This window comes from Chiloscyllium plagiosum, chromosome 4, assembly GCF_004010195.1.
Source record: "Chiloscyllium plagiosum isolate BGI_BamShark_2017 chromosome 4, ASM401019v2, whole genome shotgun sequence".
Lineage (NCBI taxonomy): Eukaryota > Metazoa > Chordata > Chondrichthyes > Orectolobiformes > Hemiscylliidae > Chiloscyllium > Chiloscyllium plagiosum.
In genome coordinates, this window is record NC_057713.1 from 105,378,613 (window position 1) to 105,402,592 (window position 23,980).

At 38.8% G+C, this 23,980-nt stretch overlaps 1 protein-coding gene across 2 annotated transcripts in view; it reads right to left on the bottom strand.

The window, feature by feature from the left end:
• itga9 (integrin, alpha 9) overlaps positions 1–23,980 on the bottom strand; it is a 371,784-nt gene that overhangs the window by 279,872 nt on the left and 67,932 nt on the right. For both annotated transcript variants that reach the window (XM_043688825.1, XM_043688826.1), the window contains 5 exons: positions 22,718–22,847; positions 21,488–21,573; positions 16,992–17,054; positions 12,810–12,947; positions 3,016–3,121 (listed from right to left, as the gene is read on the bottom strand). In XM_043688825.1, the coding sequence (XP_043544760.1) occupies positions 3,016–3,121; positions 12,810–12,947; positions 16,992–17,054; positions 21,488–21,573; positions 22,718–22,847 (523 nt within the window). The remainder of the gene's footprint in view (positions 1–3,015; positions 3,122–12,809; positions 12,948–16,991; positions 17,055–21,487; positions 21,574–22,717; positions 22,848–23,980) is intronic.

Below are 23,980 nucleotides of genomic sequence, written 5' to 3' on the forward strand. Positions count from 1 at the left end.
TCAATAGCACCCCAAAGGGGCTGGCCCAGTCTGAAAGGACTGAAGGGCCTCTTAAAATTTATTTTGTGGTAAGGCCTGCATTGGTCGTTGCTCTTGAACTGAGTAACTTCCTTTGCCCATTTCAGAGGGCAATTAAGTACCAATTCTGTAAGGCCATCTCTGATGGACAGGCCACTCCGTCTGGGTGGCAGAAATGCAGTTCCCCTTGGCACGTTCCGTTTCCTTCACTCTCAAAATGTCAGTGTGTTCCGGGGAGGACAAATCAAATAAAAGCAGATGCTGTAAATCAGTAGGCCTGGCAGTATCATTGGTCAGCACTGCTGCCTCACAGCGCCAGGGACCTGGGTTCGATTCCCGCCTCGGACGACTGTCTGTGTGGTGTTTGCACATTCTCCCCGTGTCTGCGTGGGTTTCCTCCCACAATCCAAAGATGTGCAGGTGAGGGTGAATTGGCCACGCTAAATTGCCCATAGTGTTCGGGGATGTGTAGGCTAGGTGCATTAGTCACGGATAAATATAGAGTATGGAAATGTGTTGCTGGAAAAGCGCAGGTCAGGCAGCATCTAGGGAACGGGAGAATCGACGTTTCGGGCATTAGCCCTTCTTCAGGAATGAGGAAAGTTGGTCCAGCAGGCTAAGATAAAAGATAGGGAGGAGGTACTTGGGGGAGGGGCGTCGGAAATGTGAAAGAGGTCAAGGTGAGGGTGATAGGTCAGACCCTCACCTTGACCTCTTTCCACCTATCACATTTCTGACGCCCCTCCCCCAAGTCCCTCCTCCCTATCTTTTATCTTAGCCTGCTGGACCAACTTTCCTCATTCCTGAAGAAGGGCTAATGCCCGAAACGTTGATTCTCCTGTTCCCTAGATGCTGCCTGACCTGCTGCGCTTTTCCAGCAACACATTTCCAGCTCTGTATCTATTACTCAGTTAATTTTTCCAATAGTTGTTATTCTAAATTCCTCTTGAATTGTATTTTAACTATAGTGTTTAAATAAATTTTGCTTTGCTTAACATCAAGTAATTTGACGAGCTGCATTGCATCAGGAACACAACACTTCATATCTACCTTGAAAATAAGAAGGTTAGGGTCTGATGTCCCTAACACTTGGAATGCACACTTCTGACAAACATTCAGTGTTCACATATTCATGCGCTTACAAATTTGGTGTCCCACGTGTTTCACCTCAACAGCGTATATTCCCAGAACAAATACTAATTTGGTAGTAGTCTTTTGAATAACCCCGTGAGATAGTTACCAATGGGCCCGATATTTTTAGACCACTGACATTAAAAGTAAACAGTAACGGCATAGTCAAGATAAATAGCAGGTTTATAAAATAGTAGATGATCAAATAGATGGCTGAAAGATAGAAGAAGAAAACTGAAAAAAGAAATAAGGGACAAAGAATGTTTGAAGAAACATAAGTGGATAAACCAAAAGGGAACACTGAAGTCTTTTTTATACAAACAAATCCAAAAACAACAGTGAAATAAAAGATGCAGCTGGTTAAGGTCCAAAGAGGAAATTTTGTTGAGCAGAGGTTATGACTCAGATACTATATCAGAACATAATGCCTTTCTTCACTAAAGTTGATGCTGCCAAAATCAGTCATGGATGAAGCGTAGGTTGATGACATTGTACACAAATACGTAAAATGTAGCTACTTAGAGCATTGGCACAACGCAAAAGTGGAAAAGTCATAGTGCAGATAGAATATTTGCTTCTTCAGAGAAGGAAAGGTAGAAAAATCAGAGGCTGCGTTCACAGCCTTTCAAACCTCCTTGGATATGAAAACGATGTCAGAGGACTGGAGGATTGCAAATGTTGTACTATTATTCAAATAAGAATCAATAAATTCAGTAACTGGATCATTCAGTTTGACATGTGTTGGGAAAATGTCTGGAAACTATAATTGAAGATAAAATTAATTGTAACTTGGAAAAACTACAAAGGAGAGGCCAATATTGTTCTCCTCAAAAAAGAGAGGACTAATGGAAAATTTAGAATAAGTTATCAAGGACTTTGAGACTGTAAATAAATAAAGAGGAACCGGAGGACTGTTGTGGCACAATGGTAGTGTTCCTACCTCTGAAGAAGGGCTCATGCCCGAAACGTCGATTCTCCTGCTCCTTGGATGCTGCCTGACCTGCTGCGCTTTTCCAGCAACACATTTTCAGCTCTGATCTCCAGCATCTGCAGTCCTCACTTTCTCCTAGTGTTCCTACCTCTGACCTACAGAGGCCTGGGTGCAAGACCCACTTGCTCCACAGGTGTGTAATAACACCTCTGAGTAGGCTCACGTAAGATAGAATTAAGAAGGACTGTTCCCTCTGCCAAATGGAAAAGGAGTTGGTTTTTGATTTAAGCATTAAGTGGTTATGGTTTGAAATGTATTACCTGAAGGGTGGTTGTAGCATACGCAACAGGAACTTAAATTGGATATCCAATTGAAAAGGAAAGTATTGGGAAAAGGGTGAGAAACTAGTTCTCTATTCAAGGAGGTTTATTTGATCTTAAAATAGGATAGAAAGATTTCTCTTGTGTTAGATGATTTTATGATCTTAGGTGTTTGGTCCCCCTTTTTGGAAATGAGGGTGGCTTTTAATGCTGGCTCAAAAGGACTGAAAAGGCTAGTTCTCCACCAAATCAGATTGCTAGTTAAACATGAAAACTAAGCTAAAATGTTGCAGATGTTGAAATTCCGAAATAACAATTCTGATAAGGAAATCTTAAGTCTATATTTTTCTCTCTCGAGATACTGTACAAGATGTTGAGTATTTTCTCCATTTCATATTTCACCCAAAATGTGAAACAATTGCCATGGTCAAAACATTGATAGAAAAGACACCCTCCAAACAAGCTGAATAAAATTATGGTAAACTTTGCTCTTTATGTTAATCACCACGAGTAGTGCATTGCAACATGATAAAGATGGCAAATAAAGGGAACAGATAAAGAGGTGTTAAAAATCATTTGACAAAATTGGAAGGTAAGGTATAAGGAAACACTGACCTGGAAACCCATCATCATCTATGTCACCCAGAGATCCAATGCTATCTCCAAAGTGTGCATTGTACATGCCATCACCCGTTAAAAGCTGCTGTTCCTCCAGTGCAGCCTATAAACAAGAAATCAGGAGTGTTGAGAAAAATTTGTGCTCTGACCTGATTCACTTCAGCGAGGATCACTTCAAAGTTCTCAATTTTTGCAGACTAATTTCAACAAAAGGTTCAAGGATTTTATTCCTGCACTTCCCATTAAAAGTCAAACTTACGTAGTTCCATTTATTTGCAAATTTAGGCTGAATGTGTGTTGTGTGCACCAAACAGTTTTTTCTCAATATTCAACACAGACACCCAATTCATGTGCGTGGATCTTTAGAATGTTTATGCAAGGTTATGCTCGCAATGCAGTTTCTAAGCCACTCTGAAGTAAAGGAAGAGTGTGGGGGACAGCAGCAGACTGGTTAGAAGGCCCACCTCAGCAGATCCTGCATTCCCCCTTATTTCCTTTGCTTACATGTGTCCCTCATATGTTCTGCATAGCTACTCATCCAATATCCACAAGGTATATTGTTGAAGAGTGATGCAATAGCAGTGGGAAATATTTTAAATGCCAGTGTAACAACAAAATTGTGACAAATAAGTTTCTCATGCAGAAATCAGTCTTCATACTGAAAATAAAAATGTGCAATCCTATGAGAAAGAAGTTTAAAGTCTTGAGTAACCAACTCTTGAGCAATTGCAACAAAACACCTCCATCTGATGAGATCAAGCTAGCTTTCCATTTTGGAATTCAGACATGCATTCATATTAGCTATAATCTTTCAAAACAAACCATCACAGCTACATGGAATTGAAAGAACAAATGATGTTACAGCTCTATTTCAAAGCAGACTTACCTGTAAATCAACTGAAGCAGGAATAGACACTTCAATTCTTTTCATGTTCAAGAGCAAAGGATTTCTTTCATAAAGTCAAAGCTGTCTATGAATGTAAATCACGGAACTAGACATGACAGGAGGATTTCCCAATTCATTTTTCTACCTGTTTGAATACATTGTGATACTTTTTCCAAAGTAAAACATATGCTGATGCCATACTCATCAACAGTGGTCAACTTACCCCTGCAGAATGTTGCACTGCAATCAATCACTACATTTAAAATACATTTCTGTTACTTTATGGCATCTCAGTGACATTTGAAGCTGTAAAGACAGTTTAGACATATCCTCAATGTTCTCAACTGCTCAGTAGGCTTCCTGCAGTGGTCAGCAACTTTTCAAGGTTTCTGTACTTCTTGTGAGCTTCCAAAGCCCAGAGCAGCATGTGAAAATAATGTGCAGGAAGAAATGCAATGTTCCTGTGGTCAAACCAATAGGACACTGACCTCAAACACAAATGCTTTCCAAGCTTCCAAAAGGCCACACAAAATGGTATACAGTTGGGAAGGTACATAAAAAGTGGTTTACCTCTGAAAGAAACATCATCTGCATTTTGTCAGCCAAATCTGTCCTCCACATGGAGACAAAAAAAAATTCTGCCCTGCTTTTTATTGAGCCGTAAACAACAAATTCAATTCTACTTCAGTTATGGCCCAGTTGGTTGCACTCTCACTTCTAGTTCAGAATATTTTATATTCAAGTCCCATTCAGGTTGCCCGCTTACAAAAATCTATTCTGGCGCTGAAATGCAATAGTCCAGAGAAAGGGATGCACTATCAAAGTTTCCATATTTGAATCAAACCCTGACCCAAGGCACAGACTAATCTTTCAAATGGGCAGAAGTGATACCAACTTCAAAAGTATACGAAAGCATTCTTAAGTGATCTAACCAATATGTAATCCTCAAATCAACATAAAGAAGATTTTCTAGTAATTTTCAACGGCTGTATTCAATCCTACTGTCAGTAAGACAGGAATCTGGCACAAATCTGCAGCCTAGCATACTTAAGGAAGTAGTGACCTGGAAATATTGTTTGCGCTAGGTGTCATTTCCAAAATTCTGCAATCTTTGGAAACTTTCTACAGATTGGTGGATAACTATGTCATCTTCTATTTAAGAAGGGAGGCAGGAAGAAAATCAGCAAATGTAGACCAATCAGCCAGGTGTCAGAAGTGGAAAAAATACATTATAGAAGATTTAATAGCCGAGCACTTGGAAATCAGAGGCAGGGTCAGATGGAATCAGCACAGATTTACAAAAGACAAAATCATACTTGATGAATCTATTGAAATTCTTCGAGATCTTCAAATGACATGTGTATTGAAGGGGAAAATTGTATAGGGCAATGGAAAAAAGCATGGAATAGGATTAATTAATGAACTCCACCCCCAATTTACAGATTTGATGAGGGGAAGCCAGAGGACATGGTTCATTTGGACTTTCAGAAGGTTTTCAACAAAGTCCCACCAAAGAGAGGAGCGTGTAAAATTAAAGCACATGGGTTGGGAGTAGTGCATTGAAACATACAGAAAACTCATTAGTAGCAGATAGGAAACAAAGATTAGGATAAATAGGTCTTTTTCCAAATGGCAGACAGTGACTAGTGGGCTACTGCAGAGATCAGTCTTCGAACCTGATCTTAACAATTAATGATTTAGATGAGGGTATCAAATCCGCAGATGAGACAAAGCTGAGTTTCGAGGGTGAGCCGAGAGATGGATGGACAAGCTGAGTGAATACATACATGACAGATTCAATATAATGTGGATAAATGCTTCCACTTTGGGAGCAAAAACAGGAAGGTGGATTATTATCTGAATCGTTTCTGAACCCTTTCAAGTTTAATAACGTCTTTCCAAACACAGAATTGTGATTGGCTCTTAAGTGCCCTTAATTATTGATGAGCAATGAATGTTGACCCAGTCAGAGACATCCTCAGTCCACATGTGTACTAAAAAAAATTCTGGGCACCACACTTTAGGAAGTATGTCGAAGCTCTGAAGCAACTTACTAGAACATAGATAGAGGCATAGATAGAGTCGATAGCCAGAGACTATTTCCCAGTGCAGAAATGACTAACACGAGGGGTCATAGTTTTAAACTGGTTGGAGGAAAGTATAGAGGGGATGTCAGAGGTGGGTTCTTTACACAGAGAGTTGTGAGAGCATTGAATGCTTGCCAGCAGCAGTTGTGGAGGCAGGATCATTGGGGACATTTAAGAGACTCCTGGACATGCATATGGTCACAGAAATTTGAGGGTGCATACATGAGGATCAGTGGTCGGCACAGCATCATGGGCTGAAGGGCCTGTTCTGTGCTGTACTGTTCTATGTTCTATGTTCTATTCTATGTCCTAACAATACCAGGATGAAGGGCTTCAATTACAAAAGCTAAAGCAGTTCTTAGAAAATTAAGAAGAGACTTGATAGAGGTTTACAAAATCATGAATGATTTTAATAGCTAAAATAAGGAGAAATAGTATTGAGAAGGAGAAAGAGGTCAGAGAACAGAGGTCTAAGGTGATTAAACAAACAATACAGAGACATAAACAAGGGAACACTTTTTAACAATGTGTTGTCATGATCTGGAAAATACTACAAAAAAAAGGGTGATGGAAGTAGATTCAATGATAACATTAGAAAGAGAATTGTGTGTATTGAAGGGGAAAATTTTGAGGGCAGTGGGGAAAGAGCACAGAATGGAATTAATGATTGAACTCCACCATGATTGGCCAAATGGACACTTTCCTGCACTGTATCATTGTAAAGTGTGATCCATAGAGAGACAAATACATGTATCAAATAGCAGGTTTGCCTGGAATAGCCAAATATAAGCAAATACTGCTGATGCTGGAAATCTGAAAGAAAAAAAAGTAAATGCTAAAGAAACTCAGAAGGTCTGGTAGCATCTGTGAAGAAATAAAGTCAAAGGTCACATGACACCAGGTTATAGTCCAACAGGTTTATTTGACATCACAAACTTTTGGAGCGCCGCTCCTCAGGTTCATCTGATGAAGAAGCAGTGCTCTAAAAGCTTGTTGTTTCAAATGAACCTTTTGGACTATAACCTGGAAGCATGAGACTTCGGAGTTTGTCCACCCCAGTCCAACACCAAGCACGTCCACATTGTGAAGAGAAAAACAGAGTTAATATTTTGAATTGGATACAACTTTTCAGAACTGAAAGAGGTTGGAAAATTCTGTTTTTTAACAGAAGTGAAGGAGTAGCAAGGGAAACAAATAAGGTGGAGGTCTGGTGAAAAAGATGAAGGATTGCTAACTGAAAGGGATAGGAAAATGGAGATGTAACTGCATGTAAATTAAAAGGTGAAGATGAGTCTTCTCCTTTTATCTCAAATCCCCCAACCCCAGCAACATCCTTGTAAACTTTCTGCATCCTTTCAAATTTAACATCGTTTCTATAGCAGGGAGACCAGAATTGAATATAATATTCTAAAATTGGCCTTACCAATGTCTTGTACAGCTACAACATTATGTTCCAACTCTTTTACTCAATGAAGGCAAGCGTGCCAAAATTTCTTCTTTACTACCCGGTCTACCTGCAACTTCACCTTCAAGGAACTAAAAAGCTGCACCCCTAGGTCTCTTTGTTTAGCAACACTCCCCAAAGCCCGACCATTAAGCACAAAGGAGTTTTGTGCTCCTTTGCTTTACCAAAATGCAACACTTCACATTTATCTAAGTTAAACTCTGTCCTCCACTCCATGGCCCATCTGATCAAGGCCCTGTTGTGCTCGGAGATAACCTTGAAATGGTTCAGAAAAGATTTACAAGGATGTTGTGGGATTGGAGGGGTGTTTCCGTGCTGTATAACTTGATGGCTCAAAACAACATCTTGAACCCAACATCCTTGCATTTAATTTGCAAGGAGAGGTGACATGGACTCAATGCCAAATCATGCCGTGGTGACATGGGTCAGGTGCTAGGTCATGGAGTAGAGTCAGGAATCTTGTGTTAACTGGTCCATATCCAAAAGGCTCCATATGTAAAAGGACACAATGCTCTGTTATAGCTGGATTTCTGCTTGCTAGGTTTCTCAGGAAGGACTGTAATTGACCTAACCTGCATCATGCAATCTGTCCATATTGTGCTAGAAGAATCTGTGTAGATGCAATAGAAGAGTGTGGGTTTGAGTGCAGAGCTTCATCCACAGAAAAAAGCCACACTGGAAGAACTGCAGCTGGCATGGGAGCAGAGCAGTCAATCTCTATCTGAAGCTAAGTTTGGATGGATAGGCATGGAAAGTGAGGGGAAGGGAGGCAATGAAGCACCCATAAACTAGAGTGGAAATATTACTCCTGTCTTTGTGTCATTTACAGGGTCAACTGTAGGGTGAAAAGGGAAGGATTTAAAAGGGACATAAGGGGTAACTTTTACACACAAAAGGATGGTACATGTATGGAATGAGCTGCCAGAGGAAGTGCTGGAGGCTGGCACAATTACATCATTTAAAAGGCATCTGGATGGATATATGAATAGGAAGGTTTAAAGAGATATGGGCCAAGTGCTAGCAAATGGGACTTGATTAGGTTGGGAAAACTGATCAGCATGGGCGGGTTAGATCAAAGGGTTTGTTCCCATGCTGTACATCTCTATGACTAATTAAAAAGGTGAAAAGTTGTGATCAGCATCTCAGAAAAGAGATTTTAACACTCCATGTTAAAAGCACAAGAAAGTTGCGAGGTAGTACATGTTGATTTTTTTTTCAGTGGAAGGGCAGCAGTTCCTTTTTAGCTAGTAACTATATCAAGTGACCAAATGTAGAGTCAATGCTCACCATCACAAATGACAAAACTAATTGAGGTCTGAGCAGATCAAAAAACTGTTGACAACCATGACAGACTTTCTGACTTTGAGTCTGCATAAAACAACATTGCAAGAACAGAAGTAAAGTAAGGCCAGATGCTATCTTTGAGGAGGCAAAGCAAGACAAGACAAGGCAATGTAAAGCAGGGATGCTGAGCATATCCAGCTCAGAGTGAGCAAGCTCCATGACAGTGTGTGAAGAACCAATAGATGCAGCTTCATTCAGTCCATGAGCTGGGAACATGTTTCTGAGAGCACACAGTGTCCTTGCTCAGTGTTATAATTATATTTGGCAGCGCTGCCCAAGATGCAACACTGAAGTGCAGAAGTGTCCTGTAAGTGACGATATGCCTTGACGGTTGCCACATAGTGGATGCCAATGTCCCTGAACATGGATTGAGTGTCTGTCCATTGCTCATGGAGATTACCACAAGATGTTGAGTGTCCAACATGGAACTTCTTCAGAGTAAACGGTTAGCTGAAGCTGCCAGGGACCCTATGTTCTAAATGCATTCAACTCTCACGCTTATCACTGTTTTGGCAACTTTATAAACCTCCTAGTTTGATCTATCACAATCTTTAACATCTATTGTTCACCATGGCTAAATCACCTCTTCTCCACCTTTTGTGCCTTAAAGGATTAAAATTTATTGTAAAATATGTACTAATTACTTAAAAGCTAATCATTATTACCTTCTAATCCACAATCTACAAAATGTTGGAAGATTTACCACAACCAATTTGCCCATACTGCATAATCCTTATTAAATGCACCTCTGATTCTGGGTTTGAACCATGTCCTACATTACAAATATTGTTTGCTGGCCTATAAATAAACTCCTATCATTGTTGCTTCCCTTTACTGTCTTTTAGCTCCACCCAAACTGATTCAACATCTTGATCCTTCATCTAAGATCCTCTCTCACTACTGTACGGATCACATCCATTCATTAACAGTGCTATCCCATCTCCTTTGCTTTTTTGCCATTCCTTCCTAAATGTCGAATACCCTTGAGCACTCATTTACCAGCCTTGCTCACACTGCATTGTCACCATTATCCAATTAGATCATGTTTATTTCCATTCGTACCATCAATTCCTCTATCTTTTTGTGAATGTTGTGTGCATTCAGATAAAGTACCCTTAATTCTGCCATTTTATTGTTCTTGCAATCACAAGACTTATCTTGAGTGAACATAAAAGTTTGTACACTGTCTGTTCCTGTCATTCAGATTGCCTATCCCTGATTGTTACTTGTTCTGTTGCTTTGACCGCTCCCTTTATTTCACAGCATTTCCTTTACTTGACATCTTGACCTCACTTTTGTTTAAAGCAATCTCTATCCATTCTAACAATATTACAATTTGCCATTGCTTACTCTAACAGACTTCTCAAAATCCAGCATCTCAATACCGATGTAGAATTTTGCTGCAAATCAGATGACATGCTACCAATACTACAACTTTGACTACATTTCAAAAGAACTTGACTGAATTCGGGATGTCCTGAGGTCAGACAAAGCTTTTTACCATTCACTTCAGTCAGTAAGGAATTATCACCTCCTAACAGAGCCAAGTAGTTGCACAATATACATTGCAAGAGGGCGGGATTAGAATATTTCCACTTCAATGATAATTTATTTCTTCATCCTTCCTGAAAATATTCCCTTGAACTGTGGGAAATGGGGCACTAGTAATTGACAGCTAAATCTTTGCAGAAAGGATGGGAAGAACAAAAGCATAAGATAAACTTCAAGGGTTCTCATTCATATAGAGAAAATAAGCTCTTTTTTAGATAGAAGTTAGGGGTGAGCAGTGAAACATCTACACTTGCCCCTTGACCCCACGTGAGGTAATGATTTATTTTAACTTTTACTATGTTGAGATTTTGCTGCTCATGGTCTGCTCCTCTGGTGCTTGCTTTTTTTGGTATACAATCTCCTGACCAGTGCTTTAGCAGTAACCCACATTACTTATGTGTAACACCTACAATGAGACAAACTAAGAACTTTTGATTTAAATAAAAAAATTGCTTTTCAATATCCAAATGAAAATTTACACTAACTTTTAGTTTGAATCAGATGGTAAAATGTCAAAGGGCAATTTTAACCATCTCCAAAACTTGTAATCCCGAGAGAAAAGATATCTTTTGATAACATTATAGAATGCTACTTTCACCTTGCCATATCAAAAAAAACGTGGAATACATAACGTACAAGTGTTTCGCTTGACAGACAATCACCGTGCCACATTCTTCAACCATATACTCTTTCAAGTGAGCCTTCTACACAATTGGGAGTCTTGGGAATTTCACATGTATGTTTTCCCTACATAACTGATCACTTCCCATTCAGGCAAATGTAAAATACAACCGATATTGGAAATGTGAAATAAAATCAAGCGCTAGATGTACTCAGAAGATCTGGAAACCTCTGAGAGATGCTGCCAAGATTAGTGTTTCCCTTTTGTTATTCAACCCCTTCTATGGCACAAAGCCTATCATATTTCAAAATAAAAACAGAAAGAACTGTGGATGCTGTAAATCAAAAAAACAAACTGTTGGAAAAGCTCAGTAGGCCTGGTAGCATCTTTGGAAAGAAATCAGAGTTAACGTTTCCGGTCCAGTGATCTTTCCTCAGAAGTGATAGCAGCGGGGAAAATGGTAGCCAGGTTACATACGAAAGATAGGGTGGGGGAGGCTATGAGGAATAAATGACAGATGGGGATAAAGCCCAAAGTGAGAGAAGAATAGTTAGGCAGATAAAGGTTAGATAGCGATCAGACTAGGATGGTGAATAGCTATTAACTGTTAGTGGTTAACAATGGGTTGTGAGTAATAGCAGACTCAGTGATAACAAGGCCTGGTGTGTGTGGTTGAGGCAAGGATATGGCAGAATTCAAGCCTCAGACTTATTGAACTCAATATTGAGTCCAGAAGGTTCCAGGGTCCCCAAGCAGAAAATGAGGTAATGTTCTTCCAGCTTGTGCTGAGTTTCACTGGAGCACTGCAACAAACATGAGACAAGATATGATAGGGAACATGTTGACATGGCAGGTAACTGGAAGCTCGGTCTTTTTTTGCAGGTAGAATGTAGGTATTCTATGAATCTAGTAAATCTGATTGAATCTAGTCTACTGCATTCGCTGCTCACAAATGTGTCTCCTCTACATTGGGAAACAAAGCATGGAGTGGTGACTGCTTCATAGAACATCTATGAAGCAACCTGCAAGAGACCCTGAGCTTCCAGCTGCCTGCCATGTCAACGCACACCCCTATTCCCTGGCCAACATCTTTGCCTCAGGCTTGTTGCAGTGCTCCAGCAAAGCTCAGTGCAAGCTGGAAGAACAACACCTCATTTTCCACTTGGGGACCCTGCAGCCCTCTGGACTCAACATACAGTTCAATAATTCCCGGGCTTGAACTCTACCATATCCTTGCCACCACCCCATAATCCCGGCCTTGTTATCACAGAGTCTGCTATTGTACACCAGCAATTGATGGCCATGAATAATCCCCAATAATTGCTGTTCACCCTCCTAGCGAGATCATTATCCACTCCTTTGTCTGTCCCACTCTCTTTGGGCTCTATCCCCATCTATTGTTTACTCCTTACCTTTTGTCCCACCCTATCTTCTGCAATATAAAATTGACATTTTCCTCGCTACCATCAATTCTGAGGAAGGGTCACTGGACCTGAAACAAATCTAAATTTCTCTCCACAGAAGTTGCCAGATCTGCTGAGCTTTTTCTGAAATTTCTGTTTTTGATCGGTCATATTTCTACCTTCTTGCAGTTCTGAAAGAATTCTGGACCAGAAATGTTAACCATTTCTGTCTCCACAGCTGTTGCCAGATCTGCTGAGTATTACCAATCACTTCGATTTTATTTCATTGCTCCGTAGCCTAAATCTTCAAAGTTAAATTTGGAAAGATTTCTCTGTTGAACTCTGCACAGGTCAAAATAAAAAGGTTTTCTCCTATTCAATAACTTTTATCTAAATAAGCAAAAATCGTACTTGTTCCAAATAATAAACTTACATTGCCTCGGTTGATGAACATAGTTACTTGCCCTTCATCTCTTATCTCTGTGAACATTGGGGCTCCAACGAGAAGATCAGAGTAGCCATCTGAGTTCAAATCAACTGCACATACTGTTGAGCCAAAGTAGGACCCCAGCTAGAATAAAGAGAATCAAATTGTGTCAACAAATACATATGGCTCCTTCACTTATAAGAAATCCTCTGTGCAAGAGTAATGATTTTGTAATTCAACATGATATTGCAGTTCTACAGTAAATTTCTGTGTTGAAGGTTTTCACGTAAAAAGAATCAAAGATGAGTTGTACGCAAATCAAATGCTGAATAAACCAGGTGCGTATTATTTTTCCCACTTGTGACTCAAAAGCTTTCTGAACGAGCAGACTTGCCCTACCAGAAACACAGATAATGGAGATACATTGAGATTGATTCAGCAAGTATTTAAATGAGTGGTCAGAAAATTGTATGGGGCCTAGGTCTGAATTTGCAATCTGTGCAAGTGGTGGCTGAGGGTCCACACAACAGTGGCAGGGAAGTCAGAAATTAATCCCTTTTAGCACTGCTGTATTGTCATATTGAAGGTAACATCAACCATTGGCTAAGGTATTTGCTTAAATAATGCACATGCAACTCATAGTAAAACACAGTTCTGCAAGAAGATTATTTTTACTTTTTGTTAGAACACACATGCTTAGTGATAACTAATCATTAGTTTTGTAATATATTCAGCAAGGTAAAATAATGATGGCTAGATATGCTTCAGCACTATTCCAAGGAACAGTAACTGATAATATGCAGTTGGAAAAAAAATTGCTTAAACTCAGATAAGCAATACAATAAACATAAATGTACAACTGCCAGATTTTCTATCTTCACCTGTGCCCAATGCCTGGTTTGCTATTAATGCCCGGTCATAAATCAGCCTCAGGAAGGCAGCAGCTTCCTTTCTGGCAAGATATAACAATGTAAAATGTACCTTGGAGGGTCCACAAGGGATCCCACCCAATAATAAAGGAAAAAGACCTGGGAGGAGACTGCTTCAAAAGTCACCTGGCAGGTCATATAACTGGGGTTAACTGTAATGGGCAGTTCACTGCTAATTGTGAACACGTACCATACTGCCAGATAAATTCTCACAAAGGAAAACTGATACAATCCAGTCCTTCCAACTCCATCTGAGGTCATTGTTTCCATAGTAAGTGCTGAGATAGTGGGAAGTGATTCTTGGCAGCAAAGCACAGATTCAGGAAGGGCAGAGACGTTTTAATCAACTTGTTCAGATCACATCAGGGCAGGTGGGACTTGAACCCAGGCCTTCTGGCCTAGAGGTAGTAACACTACTTTTGCACCTCTCAGGAAAAGGTCAAAAATCAAATGACACCAGGCTATAGTCCAACAGGTTTATTTGAAATTGCAAGCTTTCAGAGCTCTGCTTCTTCCTCAGGCACAGACATCAACATGATTCGTTGCTCACACTATTGTACATGTTTACCGTCAATTGTTATACAGTGTATTCATCAGACTCACAAGGGGAGAACTCAGAATAAGGATAATTTGAACTGTGCAAATACTCAGCAGGTCAGGTTGCACCTTTATAAAGAGAAATAGAACTCTTGCCGAGTATTTCTAAGAATATGTATTTTAATTTCAAATTTCCAATACCAGAGATACTTTTCTTAAAACTTATGTAGTGCTTCTAACAATTGTAACAATCAAGGACTTCTTGAAAATAAATAAAGTGACCATGCATTTCATAACAACAGTGCTTCTTAAAAACATAAAGAGGGAATTTTTTAAAATTACAGATAAATGGTTATAAAAACGACGTAATGTTCTACAGAGCACAAAGGCTATGGGCTCGCATCTTTCTGAAGTAAGTCAATATAATAAATCCATTGCTTCCCATACCAATCCAAGTAATAGTGTACTTCTGCTGGTGTTATATGGGGCATGCATTGGCTTCTTTACTAAACAGCAGTAGGAACAAATGCGCAAAGGAAATTGTACCATACACTAACCAGGGATCACCCATTCACAATTCAATAGAAGCTCAATGGACAGAATCTTTGAATTACTGCTTTCTGGGCTCAAGACTAAGTTAACAGTCTCAGATCAAAACCTCTGCCCCCATTTTTGTTTCATTTTGACATTTCACACTTCTTCCAGACACATTCGCTGAGCTGCAAGGTTCAGGCGAGCCTTCACCTGAGGCCCACTGAAGATGTTACCTAGTAGGGTAACGAAACATCTGGAAATGAACCTTGCAGCTCATCAAGCAAACATACATCCAAAACCTCAACCTGAGCTACAAATCTTCTCAAAACCTACTAACATTCTTTGTTTCTTGTCCCACTGTCACCTCTTTTTGTCTTCCAGTTAATTTCTGCAGCCTGTCAGACTTTTTGTCATTTCCTCCCTTGTCTCAAAATCTGTAATATTTCTGAACACTCATTCTGAGAAATGTCAACTCTGTTCTATAATGACTGATGCAGTCAGGTCTGCTGAGTACCAATCATTTCAAATTTTTATGAAGTTGCAGACTCTCCTGGCCAGCAGTTCAATTCATTCAGTGATTACTACTGCAGACACAGGCCCTAAAATTCACATCGTTACCCTGTTCTACAAATAAGATGTTTTATTATCCTGCTTTCACATGCACTGCCTTTTCAACATGCACTTAATCACTTCAAATCAGTGAATCAAGCAATGTAGACCCCTTAAAGGCAATGGCCGAGTGGCACTAGTGCTTGGAAAACTAACAGCAACTTTAGCTACAATGCACTGGCTATTTTGTTTCAAAATTAAACAAATTTACAAACAGCCTTAGTGGTGGTTTAGTTTTAAGATTTTATAAATGTTGCTATCCCTGTATAACAACTTTTTATTTAAATGGCTGCTTGAAAAGCAAAACCAAAAACTGCATTTTTATCTGATGGAAATTTAATGACAATTGTTATATTACTGCTGCAATATTCCCACAATACCGATATTCATGAATTTTCTTCCACTACCTTGTGAAAGACGGCTGGAGTACTTGGAATTTGATTTTATACATTATCTCAAGACAGGTCAATGAGTAACAAAGCTGCTTCTGTCTGAAGTAAGTGGAACACTAAAGACATTACGACCAGTTACTTTGAAATGGATGTTCACAAAAATACAGTAGATAAGGATTATATATTTTCAGTGTTGGAGATGATGTGGTTCCAGAATGACATCAATATTATAAAGCCAATGAACACTGAAAACAGCATTAAAATACCTGATAAAGAACACAAGCAATTGCATATTAGAATATGCATTGGAAATTAAAGAAATGGAAAACTCAAATGTAAGATTGAGAACATCAGTGGATTAGAAATAAAGATCTTTAGAATTATACTTCATCTCAAAAAGTGCCAACTCTAAAAAATCCGAGCCTTTTCCAGATCAGAAGTTCCACCTTCCCTTTCTGGGAATAATTTTTTTTTAAATCATGTTCTTCACACCCAATGACAAATACAAAAAAAATGATCTGTTCCTTGATTTTCTGTTTTCCTCCTAACAATCAAGCTCATTTCATTGGTATTGCCGTGGTCAATCATATTATCCACTCCAATTTGTCCCCCAAAACCATCTCTTCCATCCCCACCTCAATTAAATTAAGGGTACAATGTGACAAATGTGCATTTCTGGCCTGGATATTGCCAATAGGTTGCACAGATTGACAGATCCCAGACTGCTACTTACAATATTCTAAATAGTAACAGTCATTTGGACAAATGTACACTGATTAAGGAAATTCTGCATTGCTTGTTAATGCAAATCATACTTAGCTAACCTGCCAAGGATATGATGGCTGCTGGGTTTCCAAAAAGTGTTTGACAAAGTATCATACAACAAGCTTGTCAGAAAAGTTGAAGGGAATATTAGGAACAGCGCCATGCATGAATTTGAAGCTTGCTAAGTACAAAAAGCAGTGAATATTGGTTGTTCTTCAGACGAGGGAAATATGGTGAGTATCCAGGGATATATGCAGGTTTTATTTTCTTTTAGACTAAAGTTAGCTTTGCCTCATCAGAAATGCAAGCACCATGTTCAAAATGCAGCCCAGTGATCCTGTCACCTCTAAACCAAATTTATTAGCTGGTGCCAACAAGAAGCAGGCATATGACAAAACATCAATTCTCTGAAAAAAACTAACCTCTTTTCCTGGAATTGTGAAAATCGCTGTAAGTTTGCCATTGCCAATCTTAAATATGTAAACCTAGAAAAGGAAATCAAATGGCATTATATTGCATCAACCACAATTAGACAAGCCACATAATAAACTTTCATTTTGGAGTGAAAGATGAGTAACGGCAATTAAATGACCATGCTCAGAAATTCTTTACAAATATATATTGTTTCTAACAATGCCCAAATTGAGTTTTAAATGTATGATAAGTGGGTCAGGCTTATGCATTAGATGAGTGTTAATTTTGACTTTAGTTTGACAATATTGTATAATGGAGAGGTACCATTGTGCAGTCTCACTCCTGATGTAGTGTCTGCTTGCTGGGAGCTCATTGTAAGCAAACTAACAATATGTACAAGTTAGCATTATGGATGTGAAAGAATTGGCCAGTGTAATCTTGTACAATGGGAGAAATGTCTTGCAATTGTAGAGGCATAAGTATTTGCAACTGTTGTCAAATCCAAATTAGTTATTTAAAGGTCATTTACTTCACAAAAAAGCTCTTAGCAAACTACAGAGAGACAAATACGAAGCAACCTTTGATGACACTTTGGTCATGACACACCAAACATGGTAATGAGGAAAGTAACATAACTGTATCAAGCTTTAGTACGCTCACAGGGAAAAGCTTTTCAAATAATTTCACATATTTCAAAACCTAAACCAAACCAATTCAAACATCAGTCTCTATTCAATTCTGGCATTGTTCGAACTATAAATGATGTCACATGGGAACAGGAGCAGGCCATTTAGCCCACTGAACCTGTCCCACCATTCAAACTCATCGCTGATTTTCTCTTAAACACCACTTTACCACAGTCTTATGTTCCTAATGTTATTGGATTCCAGAAACCTGTCTGTCTTGAACCTGCTCAATGATTGGGCTTCCACAACCCTCGAGGGTAAAGAATCCCAAATATTAATGAACATCGGAGTGACAAAATTCATTCCCATCTCCAACTTAAACGGTTTGTCTCACATCTTGAAAGTGAGTCACCAGACAAGGAAAATGCAACCTACAGCCACCCTATCACACCTTGCAAAAACTTTATAACTTTCCATTAGATCATCTCTCATTTTTCAAAACTGTAGAAAATACAGAACCAATTTTCTCTCCTTATAAAAGGATCCCACCATCTCAGGGATTAATCTGGTGAACCTCTGTTGAACTCCTTCCATGACAATTAAAGCTTTCCTTCAGTGGAGAGATGATAATTTTTTAATAGTACTCCAAATGAGATCTCACCAAGGTTATGTACAAATACTGCAAGACATCCTTACTCCTGTAATTCCCTTGAAATAAATGCCTTTCAATTACTTGCTGCACCTTACATACTAACCTTTAGTGTCTTATAGACAATGACACCCAGATGCTTTGGGCATCCACACTTATTATTTAAGAAACATTGTTTTTTTTCAATTAAATTGCATGACTTCACAGTTATGTACATTGTACTCTGTCATGTTCCAGACCATTTACTTAGCTTGTCACAGCCTGCTGAAAGCCTCCATGTACCCTCAAATGCTAAATGTCATTAGTATAGCTTTAAACTATGAATCTTGAATGAAAATAGTTAGCCAAGAAAATGGTTAAGCATTTACTTAATCTGTTGGAGAATTATCATAGTTGTCATGTTAATGATAAGAAATCTGTTGGAAAATATCAGTGAGTAAAGGATAATATGGCAGTCATGTCTGAGTGAGACACGAAGAGGCTTAAAATATTAAATAATGAAGGCTTAATATTGTTTCAATATTTATTTTTCATACACTAAATAAATGTCCATTTTTTGGACTGGACTATTAGTTTTGTGGGCTTCTCTTTTACACTTCCAATGCAGATAAATTATTTACATTTTAACCATGACCATCAGCTGTGAGGATGATCCATGCTTGCAAGTGCTTTCCTATGTGTACCTGTCATGTAGGCATGGAGTAACAAGGAGTTGAAAAAGGTGTGGCGCTAGTAAAGCGCAACCCTCCAACTTGGCACTGCCCTCTTGACCTATCCATCTTCATTCCCACCTGTCCACTCCACTCTCCCCACCGACCTATCACAACTATCACCCACCTGCATCCACCTTTCACCTTCCTAGCTACCTCGACCTCCGTATTTATCTCTCAGCACCTTACCCCTCTGTATTCCTGTTGAAGGGCTTATGCCCGAAAAGTTGACTCTCCTGCTCCTCGGATGCTGCCTCACCTGCTGTGCTTTTCCAGCGCCACACTTTTCAACACTGACTTCTCCAGCATCTGCAGTCCTCACTTTCTCTCATGAAGTAACAAAGAGAACAGCTCAGGAAAGCAGTGCTGTCATTTATTTCTTTCCTCTCTGTAAGGAAGTACTGTCACATCGACATCATGTTTCTCATCAATAATCATACGAGCAGTCATATGAGCAAACTCACAGATCACTACGACAGAACAAAGTGCAAAAATCAGGCTGTCCTTTTGTCTCACAATTTCTTACACCACCACATGGAGACTGGAGAAATTTGTGATCGGAATGAATGAACTAACTGGCTAATCCAAGCCAGCAAAGCAATCTGACTGATAGGACTGTGGCCAAGCTGAATAATTAGCATCAACTCCCAGCATAACTCAACATAGATATTTTGTTATTCTAGGATGTTACATATGCAGACATCAGCTGAACTGTACAGTCAGTCATTGCTCATGTCCGCACAGGTGCAAGAAGCTTCTCCGTTGATTCTTCTGGGCCCCCATACTGTACTTGCTGTTACAACATTGTGTCCCTATGGACCAAATTGGACATCTCTCTCTGAAGGAGAACATCAGGACACCTGATGGAACAAAGTATCCAGGTAACTTCCCTCACCCTCCAAAGCATCGCAGTGTCCAAAGCTTGGACAAAAGTCTGCTGGGGCCCACAGCATCTCTATGCTGCAATTGCAGAACATCATCCTGCCCTACTATCCTGATAGTGTTTAACCAAATAAATCTCAAGTTTAGAAATATTCTTGAAATAGAAATGTCTCAAAGCTGAAATGTCGTTGCATGAGAAGGAACTGAATACAATTGTTCCTTTTGGAAATTAAGGTCGTCTCAAAGGACAGCAATGTATCTTGCCTGTCAGAAGTGTGCAAAGCAGGTTCAATAGTTGGTAGGGTGAATACATGCCATTTAATGTGCATGTAATTTGTAAAACCTGGCATCTGGGAAACATCCTACACTTTGTCAACCAAATGCCCCCATTCCATTAGATTTTTGGCACTTGCTTGATCTATTTGTGTACAACTGACTGATTGATTTGGCCTGTGTCAGCAACAGTGCCTTGAAAGCATCTTGTGCTATGAATATTTACTGCATTCTCATATGTGTGACCTCATGACAGGAAAACAGTGCCCACAGTCCTGACATGAGAGAATGAGAATAGGAGAGAGTGAGATGAGTATCCAAAGAGAAATGCTTCCTCCAAGATGCATGCTCTTGGCTCCGCTGAAACCTGCGATGTACCACACATACAGGCCTTTCAAAAAGCTCTTGCACGTTCGGTGATTTTCAAATCTACCCAAATGGTCATGTTCTGTGGAGTTTATGGCCAACCCAATAAAAAAGAAAATGTGGGTACATGATCAGTACCAGTGAAGGGTGTTGAGCAAGTTAATTTGCTGCCTGACCCAGAAGTAGCCCTTTAAACTTGTGTCTCAGTATCCTGATGGGAAGTAAAATAAAATTTATTTTTATGTTCTATACCTTCAAATGAATAGTAACTAATGCTGTGAGAGAATATTGAGACTAAATAGTGAGGTTCAAAAATACACAATCCAACAAGAAACTCACTATTGATACACTTGAGGAAATCAAGAAACTGCAAACCATTCCTATAGTCTGTCTGTTAATTGCAATAGATAGAAAATCATGAGAAACAACCATGCATATCTTTACAACATTCACCTTTCAATACTGATCCAATTCATACATCTTTCATGCACCTGGGATGGGATTGATCCCATTGGAGATTCAGAGATAACTTCAGATAACTGCAAAAGGAGCAGCAGCACGAGAGCAATCTCATAAATCAAGATTGGAGGAATCTATTAACAATACATTGTTATCTCTTGAAGTAGAGGAGGTTCCAGTTCACTTCCAGTTTTGAACAATTGGTGGGGGAAACAGGACTGGGATGTAAGCAAAATCTTTGTACAATAAGAAGTCTCCATTAACCTGCACCACACACTAACTGAACAATTAGAAACATTTATAATTGCAGCTGCTGGTCAACGATTGGATCCAGATGTTCTGAACTTACTAGTGAAAAGTAAAACTCATAACACCACAAACAAAACTGAATAAATAAACAATGTCAAAATGTTCCCTTTATGACACAGTTGCATTTGGAAAAGTAGAATGAGTCTGGAAATACAGCAGTATAGTACATTCATGAAGGCCTTTTGTAATACAAGTGGATGACTGAACTGTTTATACTTCCAAACATATACCTTTCCAATGCCTTCATCCTGTGGGGCTCCACCGACAATCTCCAAAGAACTAGGTTGTGTGAAATGGCCGGTAGTCACTGCATATCCTATATGGGAAAAAGAGGAGAATAATGAACGAATAGTCCAGCTGGTTCAAATTAACAGCAAGACCAGTTTCAGCAAGCACCATTCATTCCCACTAACTCAATGTAAACAAATAGATTCAGCAACTTCAACTATATTTGTCAGTGTATGGCAACTCTGAGAAAATTGAATGCAAATACTTCCTGCAAAAACAAAGCTATGTGAAAGCAGCCTCTGATCTTATTTTAGTCCTTCCCTCCTACCATTTAGAAAAAAAAAGCGACAACCCTTTCGTGCTTCAATTGAACACAAGTATTCCAGTAACCTTAATTTCTTATGTGATATTGTGAGTCTAATACTGCTATTTAGATTTTATGTACAACTATGAAATGGAGTCCAAATGTAAAATGGGTCAAATGATGAGTGTGCAAGTTAAGCCAATGGACAAAAGCATGTCCCCACTGCCAACTAATTCGTACCAATTGGATCTTCATCCACTGTAAAAATAATTTGAAGCTTCGAACAGGCTGCAGAAGAATAAATTAACCAACTCATGATCCCTGAATACTCTAATGAATTTTTATAAATACATAATATTTCTGAATCCTGCAGAAAGAGGCGAACGTTATCACCTGAAAGCGATTCAGCACCCCTGGCCCTGGCCACAAAGCAAATCTCAGGCATTACATAGTCTGATGGTCCAGAATATCACATATTTCTATACATTTATACATCTTGCATTAATAATAAGTTTTTTGACAAGCTGTCTGATTCTAGAAAGACATGTTTGGCATTTTTAAATGCCAATATCCAACAACCTCAAAACTTAATGTTCCATCTCTTTTTTGAGAAAAAATATAAACATGTTGTGCATTTCTTTCTCCAAAATATGTCCTGTGATTTTTGTTTTAGAAAAGATATCAGTGAAGATTTGAGGATTTAGCAGAAGAACAAAGATATGTGATAAAAGGCATTGTTTATTGCATTTAGTCCCCAGACTGAAAAGTGGAAGATCTACCCCACTGACACCAGAACAAAATGCAGTGAGACTCCCCCAACTTGCTTCATTTTGAATTCAGTTTGGCCTGATTATAACTTCACTCATTTAAAATATTCTAAAGCAAAAATGTTTTGCCACAGCTCTATTATTGTGGTGCAAATACTTACCAAGGTAACGGTAATGGCTGGGCCCATTGATTGAATCCTCAAAGTGATAATACTTTCCATCTTTCAGACTATAAACTTTGACAGTGCCAGTCCAATAGTATGAGCCAGGTGCCCCCATTACAACTAGATCCTACAAAATAAAGCATATGTTAAGGCTACTAAAGTGTTGTCAATATCACATGGATCTGATGATCATTAATCATACAAACAGTATCAATACACAGAAAATGAACATGGGAACTTTTGCCAATGTGGGTCCTTTGCTAAACTAGTAGTTCACAATATCATCAATGCCTGCGGCCTAGAGGTTACACAATTAAGCTAAAATTGTCCAAACCAGCATTACGTGTTGTGTAATGTTAACTCAAGTTTCATCAGTCATATATCAAGTTATGATAATTAATGCTGGTTTCAAATAAAAATCAACCAAAGCAGCTCTACTCACAAAACAAACAAAAACCTGGATGGAAACAAAGATACCATGATTCCGTCAATTTCTTTCATTCAGGGAGTGTCTTCAAATTACACTCAGTATGGGCAGTACTCAGTTTTAACTGCTGCACAGCAATGAAACTATTAAATGCTCAGTAGCATTTTCTTAAATTCTTTTCAGTGATTAAAAACCCAGGCTACTCACAGACGGCCGACTGGACAAGCTCAAGAAGAGAGTGTGCTTTGTTGTAAGGCCTCCAATTTTAAACTATAATTATTAAAATGGTGCTGACTTACCACTTAAAACCAATAATTTTTTTAAATTTGTATTAAATAATAGAAAAGTTATATTTTATTATGCTGACCAATATATTGTGTCCCTGAATATGTAAGTAAATTATAACTGAAATCTAAAGTATAACCTCACTTGGAATAAAATACAATTTCTAGTGTAATGTGGTCCAATTTCCTGGCTGCATCCTAGCTAAACAAAATACCCCTCACTGCTTTTAATTCTTCAAAATTCAAAATGTTTTCCCCAAATCTCTCGTAAGTCTTTCAACAGCTTGAATTAGATGAATAGCTGTTTAAATAACTCAACTTACTGGCCTGAGAGATACTTGGTCTGGCCATAATACTGAGTTGCAAACTAAGGTATAAAAGCAGAGTTTTGGTTTCATAATCCATTTTTTCTTGCTATTTTCTTCTTCCCTATTCCTTCAAGTTTTAAAATGTTAGCCAAAAACAAGAATGTCAAATACATAAAACAACATAGTATTTGAGCCTAAGTGTTATATTTACTCTCTTTGTGCTCCCTCTGAGCTCCTACAT